Raw genomic sequence first — 18,666 nt, forward strand, 5'->3', positions numbered from 1 at the left:
ATTTAACCTTTACAAGGTACATCGGCTTGTCTTAAACTTATCTTACTTTAACTTGGACCACCAATTGAACAGGGTTCTGGAAGCTCACCTTACGTCGAAACTACTATATCCCGGTCCATCCGGCGATTTATTTTTATGACACCAAGACGCAACCCGCCAATTGCAGCATTGTTATCATAAATATTCCGATATCAAAAGCAAATACACTGATCAGATTCCAATATATAGTCTTTAGATGCTAAAAAATATGTACTCACGTGTAACAATGTGTTGTCACGCCCATTGTATGTATTCGCCTTGGTGGCCGTAAGCACGCCGCCATTCCCCACTCTCGCCCCACTTCGAACCCTTCGATAATCAAATCTTTCCAAATATCACAGCGTTCGAGACCGGTTTCGACCTAGGGACAGGGACAATTCATTGTGGGAGGGCGAATCCAATCGCCCTATCCGCCCATGGTAGATCTTGTAATTTATCCTGTTATTGCTTTTAATTCGACTCCCGATATCGACAGTGCATGGTCTTTACTTTTGACTATTAAACCGAAACACGATGTGCTTACAGATTGCCCGGCATAGCCTCGGTGACTAATCTGCTTCCTCTTGCATAATCTATTGCCTCTTCTCTTCACGGTTGCCGTTTAGAGATTAGTAGAGTGCATATCTAATGACGTTAGTTCTTATGCATCCACCCAGCCACCTGCTGGCCAATTCCATTGGAGGGCCAAAAAATCACGCCGATCTAGTGAGGATCATTGATCGACGGGTATGCCTGCAGGATTATGGGGCGAAGTGGGGAGTATCTTGAGACAGAATTTCACTGATAATATGCTTAGTGATGCCAAAAATTATGTGACCCAGTCATAATGAGGCGAGAATAAAATCAATATTGGAGTTCAGATCATGCTGGGTCTTTAACATGAATACATTTCTGCCCGAATAAGATCAATTTCCATCATAGACCTCGTGTCTGTACGCCTTCCCCGTATGATCATCTCTCAGATGCTTCTGCCCCGGTCCATAAACTCTTTCACGCATGGTTCCACTTTCTTTCTCAGGTGCGTATACGCCCCTTTTCCGTAACTCAGGAACCAAAAGCTCCACTACATCCTCGAATGTCCCCGGAGTCTGCACATACCCGATGTTGAACCCATCCAAGTCCGCGACACGGACCCATTCCTCCAAGAAGTCGGCCACAAAGCTTGCTGTTCCCACAGGAACTGGACCAGCACCGCCAATAGAGATGTGCTTTCCAATATTCCTTGGCGTCCACTCTGGAACATCCGGACTTTGATACGAAAGCGTGTTAATTGTCGAGTGTACACGAGCATCGACGTGGACATCAGATGGCTTGATAGGTGTGTCAAGGTCAAAGCGACTGAGATCGATACCACTTCCACCAGAAAAGAAGGCTAGCCCGGCTTCTTCACTTGCGTTCGCCAGTGCCTCACGGTATTTAGCCTGTGCCTCTTCCTCGGTTCGCCCGATGATAGGGGTGAGAATAGCAAATACTTTGATTGATTTAGGATCACGACCGAGCTTGGCTGCCTCTTCGCGTAGGGCCTTAATCCGCGGCGCCAGGATATGAGGTGATGGGGCGGACACAAATACACCCTCCGCATGTTTCGCCCCGAAGGCTGTGCCAGCTGGTGATGTACCAGCTTGAAACAAGAAGGGCGTACGTTGTGGCGATGGGTCCAGAATATGAGGACCATCAACATGGAAATGCTCACCATGATGGTGAACGTATTTGATCTTATTGGGGTCTGAGTAGATGCCTGTTTTGGGATCTTCTTGCAATGCATCATCGGCCCAGCTACCTTCCCAAAGTCTGAAAATCCGGTCATCGTCAGTACTTTACCCCTTGATCGAGGTCAAGTGAAAAGAAAAGAATATACTTACTTGTAGAGTACTGTTAAGTATTCATCAGCGATCTCGTACCGTTTGTCATGATCTATCAGAGGCAATCCAACCTACAAGTGTTAATGGGAGATAATATTTTTTCGCTGAGTTTCTGCTTACAGCTTTTGACGCAGATGCTTTCCAAGAAGTGACAATGTTCCATCCAAAACGGCCACCTGTGAGATGATCTAATGTCGAAAACCTCTTCGCGACGACATAGGGAGATTCGTAAGACGTGGATGTTGTGATAGCGAACCCGAGATTCTTGGTAACTGACGCCATGGCGGATATCGGCTAACAATCGAGTGTGTTAGTAAGATTCAATATGTGTGATTATAATATTAATTGGCGCATTTAACTCACTATTGCTGGGTCACCCATAGGATATTGAGCTGCATTACGAATAGCAGGCTCAGCACTCCCCTTATATGTGTCATAGAGACCAAATGTATCCGCAAGAAACAATGCATTGAAATCGCCCTTTTCCAGTATTTGAGCTAAGTTTGTCCAGTATGAGAGATCGCGACGCTTTGTAGCTGATCGATCGGAGGGATTCTTCCATTGACCGAAGGATAGATGGCCCACGGTGAACATATCAAAGCCATTAAGATATATCCGTCGCTTAGATGGAACTTCTTCTGATACCATTTTGAATCTCTATTGAATCGTTCAAATGATATAGCAGGTTGCAGTGAAAAGTTACAATGCGATTTTTGAAGTAATGCGAGAATTGGAGGGTTAAGATGCAAAAATTCACCTTGATCACCTGGGCACCTTTATCACCGTGCGTAACAGTATTTATCTCCTACGAGCGGAGTAACCCCGCTTAAATTTTTATTGCTGTCATCGGCAGTTAAAAGCACGTAAAATGATCTAGACTATTTGGGGAACTTGTATACTGTATTGAGATAGCTTGGATGACATCTCGTGAGGGGGACAACCTCTCAGTCGGAAACAAGCCGAGATAATGCTCCGCATAGCAAAATCACGTCATATGTATCCTACGCGACACAGATTCAAACGTATGTACACTATCTTAAAAGGATTCAGTGGTGTCAAGATTTATACAAATGGCGTAACTTGCACTATCGGACATAGCTCACTGGAGCTAGATGTGAAATGATACCATATGCTGTATTATTATGTAGCTTAACTAAATCCTGGATTTAAATAAATATTTATATAGGGAAAAGTATATAGACCCTAGTTTGTCAATAATAAAAGCTAATCATCTCGTTAAGTCTCACAGTCATTTCCAATTCATCAAATGGCCGGGTTTCTTTCACGCGTGGCAGCCGCAACACGATGGTTCCCAGCCGGGATGTCCCAGGAGGAGCGAAAGCTTGTTAGAAAATTAGACATGCTTGTTCTGCCTTATGCTTGTTTATCTTTCTTTGTCAAATATCTTGATGTCTCTGCTTTAAGTAAGTCCATATATGCAATATGCAATATATGACGAAACAAATCTAATCAATGCAGCGAATGCCTATGTATCTGGGATGAAAGATGATCTGAATCTATACGGAGATAGACTGAACTATATCAATGCGGCATGTGGGTCAATTTCTATTTCCTCTTGTCTTTAGGTTCGGTTTCTGATTCATTCAAAAACAGATGAGGTTGGATATGTCGTCTTTCAAATTCCGAGCAACCTGATCTTGATCAAGTATCCGTAAGTGACACTGCTAAAGAAAACATTTAACATTTGGAGACAAGTACTAATTTATTCAATCTTCCAATAGAGCTCAATACTATCTTCCTTTTGCGGAATTATTTTGGGGCTTTTTTACTCTCGGGACCGCCTTTGTGAAGACATATGAGCAGCTGGTCGTCATGCGATTTTTTGTTGGGCTCAGTGCAACCTCATGTTACGTGGGCCTGGTTCATATTGTCAACTCGTGTGTATCTCTCTTCGCTGTGACTTGTTTCTCTCTAACGTCCAAATAGATGGTACAGGAAACCAGAACTGGGACGCCGAAACGCCCTTTTCTGGATTGCTAATCCCCTTGGACAAATGATTGCCGGTTATCTTCAAGCAGCAGCCTACACAAATCTCAACAATCATCACGGACTGCAAGGATGGAGGTAAGAAAAATTAAGATCAATGAGGCTGGTAGTTCAATTATGTTAACTTAATTCCGTGCGATTATAGATGGCTTTTTATAATTTGCACAATTATCACTATCCCAGTTGCATTCCTGTGAGTTTTATTCATAATTTTCTTCGGGCTTCTTGCACAATTCAGTTGACAAGTGTATGCTAGTGGCTTTTTTGTTTTCCCTGATATGCCTGAACGCACGAAATCTCGTTTCCTTTCCGAGGAAGAAAAGACATTGGCTCGAAAACGACTCTCAGAGGAAGGGTTCACTCCATCAACCGGGTTGAGCAAGACGATATTCAAACGTGTTTTGGGCTCATGGCACGCATATGCATTTGTCCTGGTCCTAGTCATCTTCTGTCAACAAACTTACCCTCAGAGCAACCCTTTTATTCTTTGGCTCGACTCTCAACCTGATAAGTACGGCGTGGCATTGGTTAATAATATTTCCACGGTGACTCATGCCGCCTCTACAGTGGGCGCACTTGTAATGTGTTTCTACTCTGATATTCGTGGATCGCGTATCGAGCCTATCATATTTTCTGGAATTCTGTGCATCTTCTCGAATTTGGTCCTTACAATTTGGAAGATTCCGGATGGTCTCAAGTTTTTCGCTTATATTTCAATCGGATGGGCATACGGTACAATTCCTGTCCTTATTGCCTGGACGGCAGAAGGAATAGCAACAGACTCAGAAGTGAGAGCAATTGTGTTTGCTACTTATAATACTTTATCGGAGATATGTGGTTTGGTGGTACCCTTGGTCGCGTGGCCGACCTCTAAAGCACCTCAATTCCGTGGAGGTTTTATATGGGTATGTAGTATATTATTCCACAGTGGCCCCGAGGGTTATTAACAATTCCATACGCTAACTCCCTCTTTCTTTTAAGGCAACTGTTCTTAGCTTCCTTTATCTTTTGAATGTTGCTTGGATCTTGGTTAAACAGCGAATTGGTGCCAAGGGGTCACAAGCCGCCGAAGAACGTCCCATTGAAGAAGCAGAAGAAACAGATTCCAACGGCGGGAGGGAAGATCTGGTAGTTTACCATCAACAGGCTTCCAAGGCTTGAATTGGGGCGAACTTATATTAGTAGGTCAACTGAGCTGGTAAAGGGGAAGAGGAATTGGTGCTCTAATTTTTGCTATAATACAAACCAGATAGGTCTTAGATTGTGCACCGGTCCTTCATTCCTTATAATTTTCCAACTATTACCAGTTCGAAATCAGTGTGACATACTGCCTGTCTTTAATTCTGGTATCATAATAAACATACTGGTTTCCTGTATCTATTTATTTTGCTTGTCCGTTCTTTTTCTCTTTTTCTTTAAGGGCCTATGTACTACGTAGGGATAAGAAGCACGTCAACTTAAATCGTATCTTCCCTGCCCGCACACCTCGCAATGACAAATATACGCGCGTTCCTAACAGTGTATATTATTGCCAGACAAAGAAAGTCATAGCTAGCCCCGCATTGACAGGCGTTTTGGAAGTCGGCATTTAGCCGGCTTAGCATGAACTTGAAGACGACGGCGGACAAAAATATTGCGCAATTGCTGAGGTTGACACAACAACGTGCGTTGGGATAACTTGAAAAATCAAATCCCCTGGACAAATACAAATCCAAAATCCTCTGGATTGTTTTTCAAGGGCTCAGCGTTACACTGTGGGATTTGAGATCAGAGGATGACGACAAATCATTCAAAGTCTCAATACGAGACGACGACAGAAACGGACGGAGAAGATGAACCTCACAATATTATCAACGATGCTCTCAAAGTTCCCGGTCAGTTTGCCGATGAAAGCTTTAAACTCTTCTCCAAAATTGAAGTATCAGATCCGACACCAGAGGAGGCGATGAGAATATGGAATAAATGCCTATGGCGAGTTCTGCCCTTTTTGTATATTGGGTATCATCTCATGTATGTTTATAAAAAACAGAGCGTTATACTTGAACTCTTGAAGCAAACATCAGAGACATATAGTAATTATAAAATAGTTAGGAAGCTCTGCTATCCTAGGTATCATGGAAGATGCACATTTGAACTCAAACCCGTATAATCGTATAATTGGCTATCGTCGATCTTTTACTTCGGATATCTCCTTACAGAGTGGCCCTACAAACCGATATGGATCATTTTACTTGTTGTAAGTCAGGTTCATGCATAAAATTTGAAAAAGGCATACTCACTCGATTACAAGATGGCTGCTATACTCCCTTCCATCGTCATTATTGCTTTAAGAGTTCATCTTAGCCGAGAAAATAAACGCCGAGATCAATTGGAAGCTATCAATCATGTCACGAGTAGTGGTAATGTCGAGACCATTGATTTAGATGGTTCTAAGGCTGCGCGAGTTGTGGATCACAGCCAGATGGACTTGACAGACAAAGGGAACCTGACTTTGTAAGCGATGAAGTCCTTATGGATGCAATGGAAGTCCTTGTTGATGCTGACATTTAATAGCCGTTACGTGCTTTAGAACCATTATAGCACTGCATTGCGTATCATCATCGAAGATCAAAAGATGAATTCAATGACCACAAACCTTGCAATAGTTTGCTGCATGGTATTATAAATGGGCTTCTACATAGATTCCCGGAGTGAAATTTTATGGTCCGCGGGAAAGGAATGAAATAATTTCGATCATGCTTAGCTATAGAGCCGCAAAATTCAGAGCTTAGTGCCCCTTGATGGTACCTCTTGTTTGCCACGCAACAATTTATGAAGTAAGAAGGTCAAGGGCTAGTACCTTCAACTTTTGAAAACCAAAAGACACCCTCCTCGACACTTACCTAAGATATTTGGTTTGATTGTAGAAAATTTACCATATGCGCAAAGCTATCGCCAGCACTTTTATGAGCGGCAATCGCACGTCCAGCGCCTGCGGCAATATATTTCTGACTACCCGGTGATGCATTAGGGTAGGAGGTAGACAAAAACAACGCAGCTTGATTCTGTGGATGTGTACAATTTCCGCCACAAGCATCAAGATCGTTCGCGCCTAGCACAACATCCACAGGACCAGCGAACGAGGATGCCGACCCCAAAAGTCCACCAAGCGTAAGTTGAACACCGATAGTATAAGTTGACTTGTGAGCAACCTGGCGACTAAATGCCGCGGTATCATAATTAGGCCAGCGGTAGAAAGCAAATTGAATGCCGACCTCGGTCTGTGATGTTAAATATCCGGTTGGCAAGTCTTTGAATTGTCCCGAGATTTGAGAGTTTGCATTGACCATGTTGAGAGATGCTTGTGTGATAGCGAGATAGTAGCTGTTTGGTACCGACCCGGTAAGGATTGCGGCATCCCAGTCATTCGGATATTGGATACTAACGGCCTGTGTCAATGTACTTCCTGCACTGTGGCCTACCCCAACGACATTCTGGAAGTGGTAACCGCCAACTTTGGCATTCCGTAGTTGCTGTACGAGGGCATGTGTTACAGCAACCTGACTGGCAGCCTGCACTACCTGAATGGGATCTGGATGATCGGAATTGCCGACTCCCAGCTGGTCGTATGATAGGGTCGCGTAACCAGCTTCGGTAGCTGCATCGATGTAGCTGTAGCCGGGACTTATGTCCCAGTAGGTGTTATCAAGAGTGACACCGTGTGTAAGTACTTGGACAGTCTTGATATTGGTGATTTTTGCTGCTGTATCCGGGAGGCAGAGTCTGGCATAGATGGAGTAATTGCCCCGGATTAGCTGCGTACCGCTTGGAACCGTATGCGTTAAGGAATTAGTGATCTGAAGTATATCCACCATAGATTCGGTCCATGCTTCATTTGTAGTTGGGAGTGTATAATTCAACTTAGTCCCATTTACAGAGACGGGCACGTTGATATAACCCGCCACGCAAATTGACCTATTGCCCGTGGATCTGCTGATGATCACATCTCTAAATTCCGTTATGGAGATATTAAGTGCGGAGCATATAGGAATGCATGCCACAATCGCAGTCACTATGAGACAAGATATGAATTTCATGTTGAAAATATGCGAGGAGGAAACACCAGTCTGCAGAGAGATGCAACTTAGACGTGACTGAGCTGGAATAGAGATATCAGCGCAATATAAATGACAGAAAAATCGAACTTGAGTTTTAGAGTTAGTTACGGTGGCACATCATATAGAACTTTCTGTGCCTTTTGTGTTTCCAACTTTTACAAACGGGCTCTTACGAAGGAGCTAGTCCCACGAATTTCCCCGCGCGGTGTCGAAGCTTGAAGCTTCGGAATGGTGAATGGTTGCGATGAAATCAAATTCTCTAGATATTAGAGCCAGCTCATCGCTTCTAAGACTGAAATTTTTGGCAAAATCCAAGTCTAGCCGGACAACATATCGATGGTATAGAAACACAGTACAAATTTAGAGCTAGCCACCCCAAGGCATACCCATGGAACACGTTTAGAGCGCACCCAGCTCCTTCAGCTTGGAAACAAGCCCGTCGACGTCCTCGACCTTGCCGCCACCCTTGCGTGGAGGGGGCTCTGCAAAAAAGAATGATATTAGCAACCCAATCCAACCTGAAAACAACCCCAAACAGAACACGACATACCGGTAACCTTAACAGTCTTTAACCGCCGACTATCCTCAACTCCGAAATCGGCGAGCGTCTTCTTCTCCAGCGGCTTCTTCTTAGCCTTCATAATGTTAGGCAAGCTAGCGTACCGAGGCTCATTCAACCGCAGATCAGTAGTAATGATCATAGGCAGCTTCGCGCGCAGAGTCTCCACACCACCGTCAACCTCATGCGTCACCTCAATAGTGCCGCTCTCATCCTTGATCTCGACCTTGCTGGCCTGGTTCGCCTGCGGCCAGCCCAACAGTCCCGCGAGCATCTGACCAGTCTGGCCCTGGTCACCGTCGATCGCCTGTTTGCCCAGCAGCACAAGGTTGATGTTCTCCTTCTCGACGACACCGCGCAGCATCTTGGCGATTGTTAGGGGCTCGGGGCCACCTTCAGCGCTTTCGGGGACGTCGATGTGGAATGCGCGATCGGCGCCCATGGCCATTGCTGTGCGGAGGACATCGGGGGTCTTAGGGCCACCGGCTGAGAGGGCGAGAATGTTCTCGACCTTCAGAGGGCCTTTGCGCTCACGGAGGCGGACAGCTTCTTCGATTGAAAGCTCGTCGAATGGGTTTAGAGAGTGCTTGACGCCGGCGGTTTCGACACCCGTCTGGGCTTTGTTGATGCGGGGCTTGATCTAGAATAGTTTAAGAGGTCTATGTTAGCTGTGGTGATTCTTTCTTTGCATTGTGGTTCATTTTTTGTGGTGGGAGTTTGGTTGCAGGGTAGATTTGGGATTGTATGCATGTGCATGTGCTTGTAGTCTCGTGTCGATTCCGAGTACTGAGCACTGGGTTTTGCTAGGGAGGGATACTAACGGCATAGTCGATCACCCGCTTGACGGGGACTAATATCCGTAATCCGCTAGCCATTTTGAAATTGCTCAGGTGTGTATTGAGCAACAAGCGAGAAACCAATGCCGGAGAGAAGGTTGAGGGGGAAGGTTGTAAGATGGGAGAAAGGACTGCGGTGACGGAGTGCCAAGACTCTCGAAATCGCCGACGCGGACCGAGTGTAGCCCTGATCGACTGATGCTCGATCCCAGCCGAGGTTACGCATACAGCCTACAAAACACTATTTTCGGGCTGGAATTCCGAGATAATCTCAATATGTCGAGTACCCGACCGACTTATATCATATCAAATTAGTGGAAATTCATAGCCAATTAGGAATTGGCACTAAAGGGCCTCTGCGGCCAAATTATCATATCGCCGATACTTTCAGCCGCCCGCCCGGAATAGCACATGTTGGTCTCGTAAAGAATTAAGTATACAAGTTCTATACAATCAGGCTTTGAAACCTAAATGTGTACCACTTATATTGGTAGTATTCTTCATATACTTCATTATATGATTCTGAAAGTTTTTTTGACTTTCCTCTATGCAGCTTTTAACAAGAAATCCCATCAATCACCAAGTTTCTTGCTTGTATCGACCACTCTTTTCCATAGCGATCAAATACTCCTCGGCTTGTGATCTAGTATATGGTCGACCATTGACAGGTGCACCACCATTTTGAAACGACTCAATCAAAGCTTCCCTAACAGCCTGAGGCATACGTCCTGATGAGCCACAAATGTACACAGAGCCCTGTAGATCATGCAAAAGTCGGAAAAACAGCTGGAAGTTCTGATGGATCGTATCCTGTACATAGACCTTCTGCTGTTGATCACGCGAGAAAGCGGTAAGCACCTGCAATGGAATGAGCTGACCCAGTTGATCCCATTCCTCTGAGAAGTAAAAATCAGAGTTTCGATTTCGGCCACCATATAGTAGCACTGTGGGTCCAATTGGAGGTTCAATGCCAGGATTTTGTTCGCGGTATGCTTGGACTAGCGCCGCCTTCTCCCATAACATTGACCGAAGAGGCGCGATACCTGTCCCAGGTCCAATAAGAATGGTAGATCCAGTCAATTGTTGGATAGAGGAGTTGAGTCCACCTGGTTGAAGCTGGACCCGAAGTGTGCTACCTGGTCGGAGGCTAGAGAGATACTTGGTGCAAACTCCTTCGCGGATTCGTTTTATGACAGTTTGATACTTGACTATAGCGATCAGAAGTTCAAACTGCGTTCTTCCGTCTGCTGTTTTCTTCCGCGCGCCGCCACTTGCGATGCTGAATTGGCGGGCCCGCATTACTGGAAGAACCGAGACGGCGTGCTGCCAAGGAACCTGCACGGTGTCAAATTCATGCAACACCTCTAAAATACTCCGTCGCGGTCGCGAGGTATAATCCCATAGCTCATCAAGGTACTCTGGGTTCGTAAATTCCAGAAGGCGTTCCTTTTGCAACTCATCATTCGTATAATGCGCTATAGCAGAGAAGAAAGATCTGCGAGGGATTGCTTTGATGTCGAGATAGTCTATAAGAAGCGATCGTAAGGTCAAGCTCGGATATGCGTCAAGACCGGGTATCGGTGATGGTGATGGTATATTTCCTGTAGGGACAAGGGAGATTGGTTTATCTGCATGGTCATTCCAGCCCATTATGTCGATGAATGACTGTACATCTGTCGGTGATGTTTTAGGCGTTATGGCAATCATATCACCAGGAGCGTATGAAACAGATTCAGAAACAGTCAAAGAAACACGGCGAACATCCTGCCAATGCTTTTGGGGTGTAATGCGCCTATTCTCATCAAGTGTTGCGGTAAGAGTATCTGGGATTGGCCGAATGTCATGGTCTAGGTTTGACAAGCCAGTCTGGTCATTTTCCACAGTGGTTGAATTTGGCGATGCAGCTGTCGGTTCTGAAACAGAGGAGTCAACTCCCTTCAACTGTAAAATCCATTTTGGTGGTAGTTGAACATCATCTGAGATAGGATGCTGGCCAGCGGGGAGAGGATGCCGACCCAACAAATTCTTCCGGAAATCTGCCAACCATGGTAGAAATGTGCCTTCTAGTCTGCAAAAATGTCAGCTCCAATGATATATATAATATATATTGGGTTTGTTCCCAGAATAACAAACAAAACATACCCTTCAGGATGTTGCTGGTCCGCCTCCCCTGTAGGGTAGATATCATTTGCACCTAGCTGCAGCAATCGCTTGTAGAGTTTCCGTACAGCCCAATTGAACCTGCCTAGCGTAAGTACATATCCGAGGCGTCGTAAAGACTTTTTGATATTTGTATAGAGCATACTTTGGATAAGAGCTGTCGCCGAGACCGAACGATGCAAAATCCACACCGTTCAAGTATGTAGGCGGAAGTTTCTTAAGTAGCAATGACTTCCAAAAAGATCGCGCATTCGCCGGTAAATCGCCTTGTCCAGTTGTAGACACCACAAAAATGGTGAGGGTGTAATTAAAAAGTGCTTCCTGAAACGACCCAATCGTAAGATTTTGGAATTGTATTCGGACTCTTCAAGGGTCTTGATCACTCACTGGCTTCACCTGATTCAACTCCGATACGTGTGTCGAGAAGCGCAGTCTCTCGGCCACCGCACCCAATTCCTCAGCCACCTCCTGCGCATTGCCGGTCTCAGAACCATAGAGTATCAGAGCCGATCGCGTTTGGTCGGGTCTCTGGGGGTCCATGCTGCCTGGGAGGGTTTGCAATTACTTTTCCCCCTCTTAAACATCGAAATTCCTTATCTCGCCGCGGGGCTCGGCTCCGATGTCGGTGACGTCATGTGGTCCGAAATCGCTTCTATACTCGGTTGAAGAATAAGATATTGATTTGGCATTATTGGATATTTCAAGAATTAATAGAATGCTCAAGATGGTATAATATGTTATACATTATATTTCGAACCAGAAGTCGAATACAATAGGCTGTTTCCAATGTATTGGCGCTGAGGAGTTAGCTCAAGCTATTTGTAAATAGCCTAGTACAAGCACTGGCATTAAAACAACTATGCATTTGAAAGTGACACTGTAAATGATCCTATAATATTCGATAGAGGAATCCATGTATGTAATTTGGCGTACATATTCAAAATTACTCAGCTCAAATATGACTCCCCCGGGTAACTCATTTGAACTGCTTAAGCTAACACAGATGTATTGGGATGCCTTGATTACGCATTGAACCAGGCAACACTAAATCGAAGTTTGAATTATTTCTCAATATTATCAGCGTTGAATTTGAGTAAAGATTTTGTAGTCCCATCCATCAAAAATCAATGGGAGGACGTCCACTAGACGATCAAAGTATCTAAAGTAGACAGGGGGTGCATTCACCACGGACTGCACCAACGCTCAAATGAAATATGACCCCAGAAACAAGGCGCCAGAAATTTCCATGCAAGTAGAACAAAATAAGCAAAGGGTATCTCGTATCGGCGCTTCACAGCTCATCCTCACCACCACCTCCACCATCGCCGAATCCATCATCGCCAAACTCATCATCGCCGCCATCAAAGTACTGTTCAGCATTATAATCACCGCCCAATTCATCCTCATCGTCCTCGTAATTGTCATCCTCTTCCCATTCTTCTTGTCCCTCTTCCTCATCGAGCAATTCACCATCATCCGCATCATCTCCTTCATCGTCGTCGCCGCCGCCAGTCGCGCGTTTTTTATTGGAGTCCTCGCCCTCGTCTTCTTCATCTTCGAATCCACGCTTTACACCGCTGGTAGCCATACCGGGCTTCCATCCATCAATGCCAGCATCGGGCCGGTAGGAGGGCTGAATAGTTTGCCAAAGTTCTCGAGGAAAGAATTTCAAGGCTGTAGCCAGAAAACAAAATAAAGTAATTAGACACGAAGGTTCCTCGGTAATACCATTCAAGAAAAACAGAAACTCGTAAAGTACCTACCGAATTCATGCTGGTTTCCATTGGTATCAATGCGAGGAATTGTGCGCCTTTTCTTCTGGTACCGTCCAGAGAAGGTTGGCATGCCTGTGAAAGAGTCGAAATTCACGCGGGCGGCGCTGCCCTTCTTAGCGGATGAGGAGGAAGAGTCGAGAACGGAGTAGAAGGGGCCTTCTTGGTATTGTTCGCGTAGGTGACGGTAGTGATCGACCGCATTTTGGTCTTTTGGGGTGAGTTTACGAGCCCATGGGACGACGTATGCCTGCCTCGAGTGTGAGGAAGATTGAATCATCGTGGAGAGAAATCCAAGGTCGGGCGCAGGGGAAAGTGGTGAAGAAAATCGCAGAGTCTGGTGAGACTGGGAAGCAAACGTACAGGGTAGAGAGGCGTGGGAGCTGTGTCAGGCTCACCACCAGGGTCTGCATCCCAAGTGAATTCTGCGCCGGGCTGGCGCTTGCCCTTTGCGAACCGCGACATTTCTAATCAGTAATAATATATTTATTTACTCTAAGAGAGCAGCAGATTTAATATTGTTCAGGGCGTCATAATGGTTGAGTTCAAGATTGTTCAAAAAGGTGGAGAAGAGACATCGATTAGAAAAATAGCGTTTTGCTGCCACTCACCGCCTGCGGGTCCGGAACGTGACATGGCCCGCAGTAGAAATTAGGGCTTCACTTGTTGGAGTGCTGGACCGTGTTACGCGCTAAATAATCAAATATCAATATTTGAATACTTATCGATCAATGAATGGTAGTACATTATTTTGTTCTCCGTATGAGTGAAAATTAATTTAAATTTTGGAGACGAAGCTAATCGGTGGACTAATGCAAATCAACTAGTTATGCTAGAGATGCTTTATCTTGTCACAGACCTACAGCCTCTACTTGTGCAGATCCCTGCTGCACAGGACCTAGGGGGCCTTCATTCACCCGCTGCCGCAGTGTTCGTAGAATGTCTTCAAAGCCTTCCACCTGTCCACCTGATTTTTGAAGTTCACTGTAGAGTGACACGAGGACACCATGCTTAGCAGTAGCTATCTTCCATACGGCATTTTGAGAGTCACCAGCGCCGCCACCAACAAATTCACCATAGGATCGCGGTGGCTTGAAAAGATATGGCAGGAGGGTAGTGAGAGCCGGCGGCGTGAGAATAGCCCATGATCCGGAAAGAGGAAGTAACCCACTGCTAGCTGGAGACAATTGCCCGAGTCCTTCTTCGGATGGAAGTTGGAATCGAGATGAGGTTCCAGGAACATGAGATGCGGGAGGTAACGGCTGCCAGTGAGCTATAGCGATGGCTCTCATGAAGGCGATAGCAGACAGCGCCACATCTTTCATCGCAACGACATCGGCGGCAGCAACGATATCCATCCAGAGGTTAGGGTGTTCGTTCATATAGAGGAAGTAAAGTATGCGCGCTGCTGCCGCCTCACGATGCCAGTCAGTTGGTGTTTGACCAGAAGCGTTCAAATCCATTGAATCAGAAACAGCAGCGTGGGCGGGTCCATGGAGGATCTTTGCTAGAACATCAAAGGCCTCTCCATTAGGTGGATTTGTAGGAACCTTCAACATGGGGTTGGCGCCATGCCTCCCAGCTTCGACCAGCAATACTCGAGGTAGTGAGCCAAGAACGGCCAAATGTCCTGTGGGCACTTCGCCATGTGCCCATTGACTGGAGGGCATTGCAAGAGCCCGAGTAATGCGTGAAACAATACCGTCCAGAAGGACAGATGGATTTTGGAGGAGGTGGTTGGGATAGGACTCGGCATATCTCGCGACGTACGCCATGATAGGCCCAGAAAGGTAAATGAGATCCACTGGGTCGAGCTTGCTGTCATCCAAATAATATTCTAACATCTTGGAATGAAGGTTTTCTGATATTAGGAAGTCAAGTGCTGGAGATGAAAAGGTCGATCTTGACTGCACAAGACTTCGAGCGAAGAGGCCAGGAGCATCAAGCTCTAAAAGTTCCCGATAAAAGTTCACAAGTGTCATATGCATCAAGACGTCACTCACATTTACCATTTGAGAGGTTGCGAAATGGAGAACACTTTTACTTTGGAATTTGGCTTCGACGTCTGGAACTTGCGACTTCGAGATGATATCCCAACGCAGACTACCAGCCTTGACCAGGAACCCCATCAATCTGCCCTGTGCTAGAGTGCGCTCACGCTTCGATAGCTCGCCCGGCGCATCATTCTGTAAGCTGCACAATCCAAACATAATTCCATATACATCTTTGTCCGTGAATATCCTCCTCCACATCAGACCTTGTCCCGCATGCACCGTATGTCTGTCATTGTTGGCAGCTTCGTGTTCTCCATTTTCGAGGGGGCTAGCCAGGTCGACTTCCAATAAAGCCCAGATTGCATCGAAAGCTGCCTGTGACACTGCCGTATAAGATGTTGATAGCCACAGCTCTATTAAAGATGCAACCAGTCCGGAGTCCCCTGCAACAATAGCAGCATCGCTAGATGTTTGCCCTGCCTTGGCTAGTAAAGAGAGGGCAAGCAAATTAATAGGTTCGGACGGGGCTTTGAAGCCTGCGACAAGATCGATGGGAGGATCGATGGCACGAAGGTCAGTGAAGCTGAAGTATCCAGTCGCCTTGATCGCGAGGGTGGTGAGGGGCGTAGGATCTTCTTGGAGGATAGGCAGTAGAGCTGATATTTGTGATAAGAGCGTTGCGGGGACGATGGGGGCGGTGTTTTCGATCAGCTGGAGCTTGAGTCGCTCGATGAGGGGGATATCAAGTTTTGTTGAAGGGTCTTCCTTAACATTTTCAAGATGCGCCTTCGCAGCATCAAAGGAAGAAGGAGTCGCCATGATGACAAGCGTGTTAGATTAGGTAGCAACTAGTTGTATCACAAGAATGAGATCTTATCTGTAACCGGGCCGCCTCTCTACACCGCCTATCTCCCCGCACCCGGGCTTGCGGGTTTGTGCCGCAGCCTGCATGGATGCTTCCCTCTCCTTTACATTCAGTGTTTGCTTAGCGCATCCATATGCCTTGCTTGACAACATATTGAAGCCATGGAGAATGTACAAGAGGAAAAAAGAAAAAAGGACATTTATTAGGATGGCATAAACTAAATGGGTAGTTTTTTGAACGGGAGGTGTACCATGTTCTGTCCTTCAACCTGATGCATGCTTGCTCCAACGGCGGATTCTTCCGCCATACTATTCCGATGTTAGTGCGCCGACATACATTCAGGATTCTAATCTCAACTTACGTGATAAAAAATGAAGGGGACAGGAACAAACAGGACGGCAATACCGCTGAGTAGCGAGTTGCCTGGGCCAATCCCGAGCTGACTGAATAGCGCATTTGCCTGATATTCATGTCTTGTCAATGGCCGAACTACACTAAAGGACAGAACCAATTTGGGAATCATTTCCGTTGACTTAAAAAGTGGAAAGGTTGCACCGAAGGAGGCACGGAATAGAGCACTACCTGCAAAGACGGATGTGGCGTAGTGAGCGTACGTGATGCCGAGATAGTTAAAGAGCGAATTGAACAGTGTCACCACACCGATGGAGAAAGGACCAGAGCAAATTATAAGATGCTTTCTAAACCTCAAGACAGTGATCCACCTGCGCATCGAATTTGTAATATAATATGCATTGTTTGATACAACCAATATTTACAGTACAAGTATATTCCAGTAATCCCTAAATTGGTCTGTTAGATATGGCAATCCAAAGAAGTCAGGTAGGTATACACCTGTAAGTAGACTGCGGCACACACCCCTTCACATATATGCTTCCTGGGTGTACAACTCTAGGAATATCCTATATGGAGTCAAAAAATCGATTCAGTATCTTTTCAAAAAGAAATCACTGAAATCTTCTAGTAAAAAGACTAATCGGACATTCTATAAAGGAGGATTAAATCAACAAGGAGCCTCATACAAATGGATTGGCGGGGAAATCAGGCCTCAGGCATCAATATTCATTCTGCCAAACTGACCGCATCACCGAGCTTCAACCAACGTCAAGCACATCGTCTCAGCTTTGACTATTCTGAGAGACTTGAATAATGGATCCGTCTCAGTCTTTAGTCTCTCAAAAGTCCTCGGACTCAGATTTACATATTCAGCTTCACCCGCTTGTCCTCCTCACCATCTCCGACCACATAACCCGCCATGCCGCACGACAGCAACAAGGCCCGATCCTCGGTGCTCTGCTTGGCCAACAAAATGGACGAGTAATCACACTGGAACACGCATTTGAATGCCCGACTACAGCAGGACCGAACGGTGAAGCCTCACTGCCAAGCCCATGGTTCGAAGAAAGAGTGAAACAATGTCAGTATACCTTCCCCGCACTGTGCTCCATCCAGCCTAGGTCTCTATACTAAACAATTACACAGTCAAGGATGTACACAAAGAACCGCCTCTTGATCTGGTTGGATGGTGGTCCACGGCTCCCACAGCCGCACCCGACCCATCCCACCTATCAGTCCACCGTCAGCTCTTACAAGATTACAACGAATCCGCTATATTCCTCGCCTTCCACCCCTCACAACTCCAAGCGTCCGAGTCACACAATGCTAAGCTCCCATTAACGATCTACGAAAGTGTTATTGAGGGTGAAAATGTCAATGACGCATCAAAGGACATGCAGATCGATGGCGAGGAGTTGGTGCTTAAGCTTCGATTCCGTGAACTCCGATATTCAGTAGAGACTGGTGAATCAGAGATGATTGGCGTCAACACAATTGTACAAGGATCTGGAACAGCGGCAGTAGATACCTACCCCTTAGTTGCAGGCGCAAACACAGGGAATAATCCGCAATCTGTGAAACAGGGCACCCGGGGTGATAAAGATGGTAGAGAAAGCAACACAGGGCTAACACAGGAAGAAGAGGAGTGTACGTATAACCCCCAACGATTGATCAAGTACCATGATACTAATATTATGGGAAAACAGTACTCGCGAACCTTACTACTCGCCTCAATGCAATTCGCACACTCGAATCCCGCATTAGCCTCTTAAAGTCTTATGTCGCCAACATTTCCCCAGAATCCGGCAATGCAGACTCCACATCAGTGACATGGTCCCACCCACTTCTCCGCGATATCAGCTCCTTGCTGTCACATCTTTCTCTTCTCTCCCCTTCTGAACAAAGCTCATTCGCTACAGAGGTCGTCTCTCAAAACAACGATGTGCTCCTTGCTTCTTTGCTTGGGAAAATGGGTGAGAGCGTCAAAGCCATGCGAGAGCTAGGCCGAAAGTCTGCTATTGTACAAAATCAGCGGAAGGCCGATGCTCATGCGCAGCGACGCCAACGCTATCCAGATTTCGGCTCGGGTGGAGGAGTATCAAGTGGCTTCTATCCTTGAGG

At 46.0% G+C, this 18,666-nt stretch overlaps 9 protein-coding genes across 9 annotated transcripts; 3 read left to right on the forward strand and 6 right to left on the reverse strand.

Annotated features, from left to right (window-relative positions):
- Positions 1 to 944: 944 nt before the first annotated feature.
- N7478_002912 (LLM class flavin-dependent oxidoreductase) lies at positions 945 to 2,549 on the reverse strand (the record flags this gene model as incomplete). The annotated part of the gene is made up of 4 exons (XM_056919126.1): positions 945 to 1,830; positions 1,902 to 1,972; positions 2,022 to 2,195; positions 2,265 to 2,549. The coding sequence occupies 4 exons, from the start codon at positions 2,547 to 2,549 to the stop codon at positions 945 to 947; spliced, it is 1,416 nt and encodes a 471-aa protein (XP_056782284.1).
- A 619-nt stretch (positions 2,550 to 3,168) lies between these two features.
- N7478_002913 (uncharacterized protein) lies at positions 3,169 to 4,855 on the forward strand (the record flags this gene model as incomplete). Its single annotated transcript, XM_056919127.1, has 7 exons — positions 3,169 to 3,325; positions 3,381 to 3,455; positions 3,516 to 3,573; positions 3,644 to 3,799; positions 3,849 to 3,986; positions 4,054 to 4,101; positions 4,165 to 4,855. 7 exons carry the CDS (start codon positions 3,169 to 3,171, stop codon positions 4,853 to 4,855), a joined length of 1,323 nt encoding a protein of 440 aa, XP_056782285.1.
- A 1,343-nt stretch (positions 4,856 to 6,198) lies between these two features.
- On the forward strand, positions 6,199 to 6,405 carry N7478_002914 (uncharacterized protein; the record flags this gene model as incomplete). The annotated part of the gene is made up of 1 exon (XM_056919128.1): positions 6,199 to 6,405. One exon carries the CDS (start codon positions 6,199 to 6,201, stop codon positions 6,403 to 6,405), a length of 207 nt encoding a protein of 68 aa, XP_056782286.1.
- A 385-nt stretch (positions 6,406 to 6,790) lies between these two features.
- On the reverse strand, positions 6,791 to 7,762 carry N7478_002915 (alpha/beta hydrolase; the record flags this gene model as incomplete). Its single annotated transcript, XM_056919129.1, has 1 exon — positions 6,791 to 7,762. The coding sequence occupies one exon, from the start codon at positions 7,760 to 7,762 to the stop codon at positions 6,791 to 6,793; it is 972 nt and encodes a 323-aa protein (XP_056782287.1).
- A 642-nt stretch (positions 7,763 to 8,404) lies between these two features.
- N7478_002916 (electron transfer flavoprotein subunit beta/FixA family protein) lies at positions 8,405 to 9,439 on the reverse strand (the record flags this gene model as incomplete). The annotated part of the gene is made up of 3 exons (XM_056919130.1): positions 8,405 to 8,487; positions 8,556 to 9,204; positions 9,386 to 9,439. The coding sequence occupies 3 exons, from the start codon at positions 9,437 to 9,439 to the stop codon at positions 8,405 to 8,407; spliced, it is 786 nt and encodes a 261-aa protein (XP_056782288.1).
- A 537-nt stretch (positions 9,440 to 9,976) lies between these two features.
- On the reverse strand, positions 9,977 to 12,100 carry tah18 (NAPDH-dependent diflavin reductase; the record flags this gene model as incomplete). The annotated part of the gene is made up of 4 exons (XM_056919131.1): positions 9,977 to 11,468; positions 11,543 to 11,641; positions 11,706 to 11,881; positions 11,948 to 12,100. 4 exons carry the CDS (start codon positions 12,098 to 12,100, stop codon positions 9,977 to 9,979), a joined length of 1,920 nt encoding a protein of 639 aa, XP_056782289.1.
- A 751-nt stretch (positions 12,101 to 12,851) lies between these two features.
- On the reverse strand, positions 12,852 to 13,797 carry N7478_002918 (DNA-directed RNA polymerase III subunit C31; the record flags this gene model as incomplete). The annotated part of the gene is made up of 3 exons (XM_056919132.1): positions 12,852 to 13,234; positions 13,324 to 13,582; positions 13,696 to 13,797. 3 exons carry the CDS (start codon positions 13,795 to 13,797, stop codon positions 12,852 to 12,854), a joined length of 744 nt encoding a protein of 247 aa, XP_056782290.1.
- A 386-nt stretch (positions 13,798 to 14,183) lies between these two features.
- On the reverse strand, positions 14,184 to 16,145 carry N7478_002919 (uncharacterized protein; the record flags this gene model as incomplete). Its single annotated transcript, XM_056919133.1, has 1 exon — positions 14,184 to 16,145. The coding sequence occupies one exon, from the start codon at positions 16,143 to 16,145 to the stop codon at positions 14,184 to 14,186; it is 1,962 nt and encodes a 653-aa protein (XP_056782291.1).
- A 1,213-nt stretch (positions 16,146 to 17,358) lies between these two features.
- N7478_002920 (COP9 signalosome complex subunit 6) lies at positions 17,359 to 18,664 on the forward strand (the record flags this gene model as incomplete). The annotated part of the gene is made up of 3 exons (XM_056919134.1): positions 17,359 to 17,626; positions 17,692 to 18,192; positions 18,252 to 18,664. The coding sequence occupies 3 exons, from the start codon at positions 17,359 to 17,361 to the stop codon at positions 18,662 to 18,664; spliced, it is 1,182 nt and encodes a 393-aa protein (XP_056782292.1).
- Positions 18,665 to 18,666: the final 2 nt, after the last annotated feature.

Source organism: Penicillium angulare, assembly GCF_028827245.1.
Source record: "Penicillium angulare strain IBT 27051 chromosome Unknown utg000003l_segment0_segment0, whole genome shotgun sequence".
Classification (NCBI taxonomy): domain Eukaryota; kingdom Fungi; phylum Ascomycota; class Eurotiomycetes; order Eurotiales; family Aspergillaceae; genus Penicillium; species Penicillium angulare.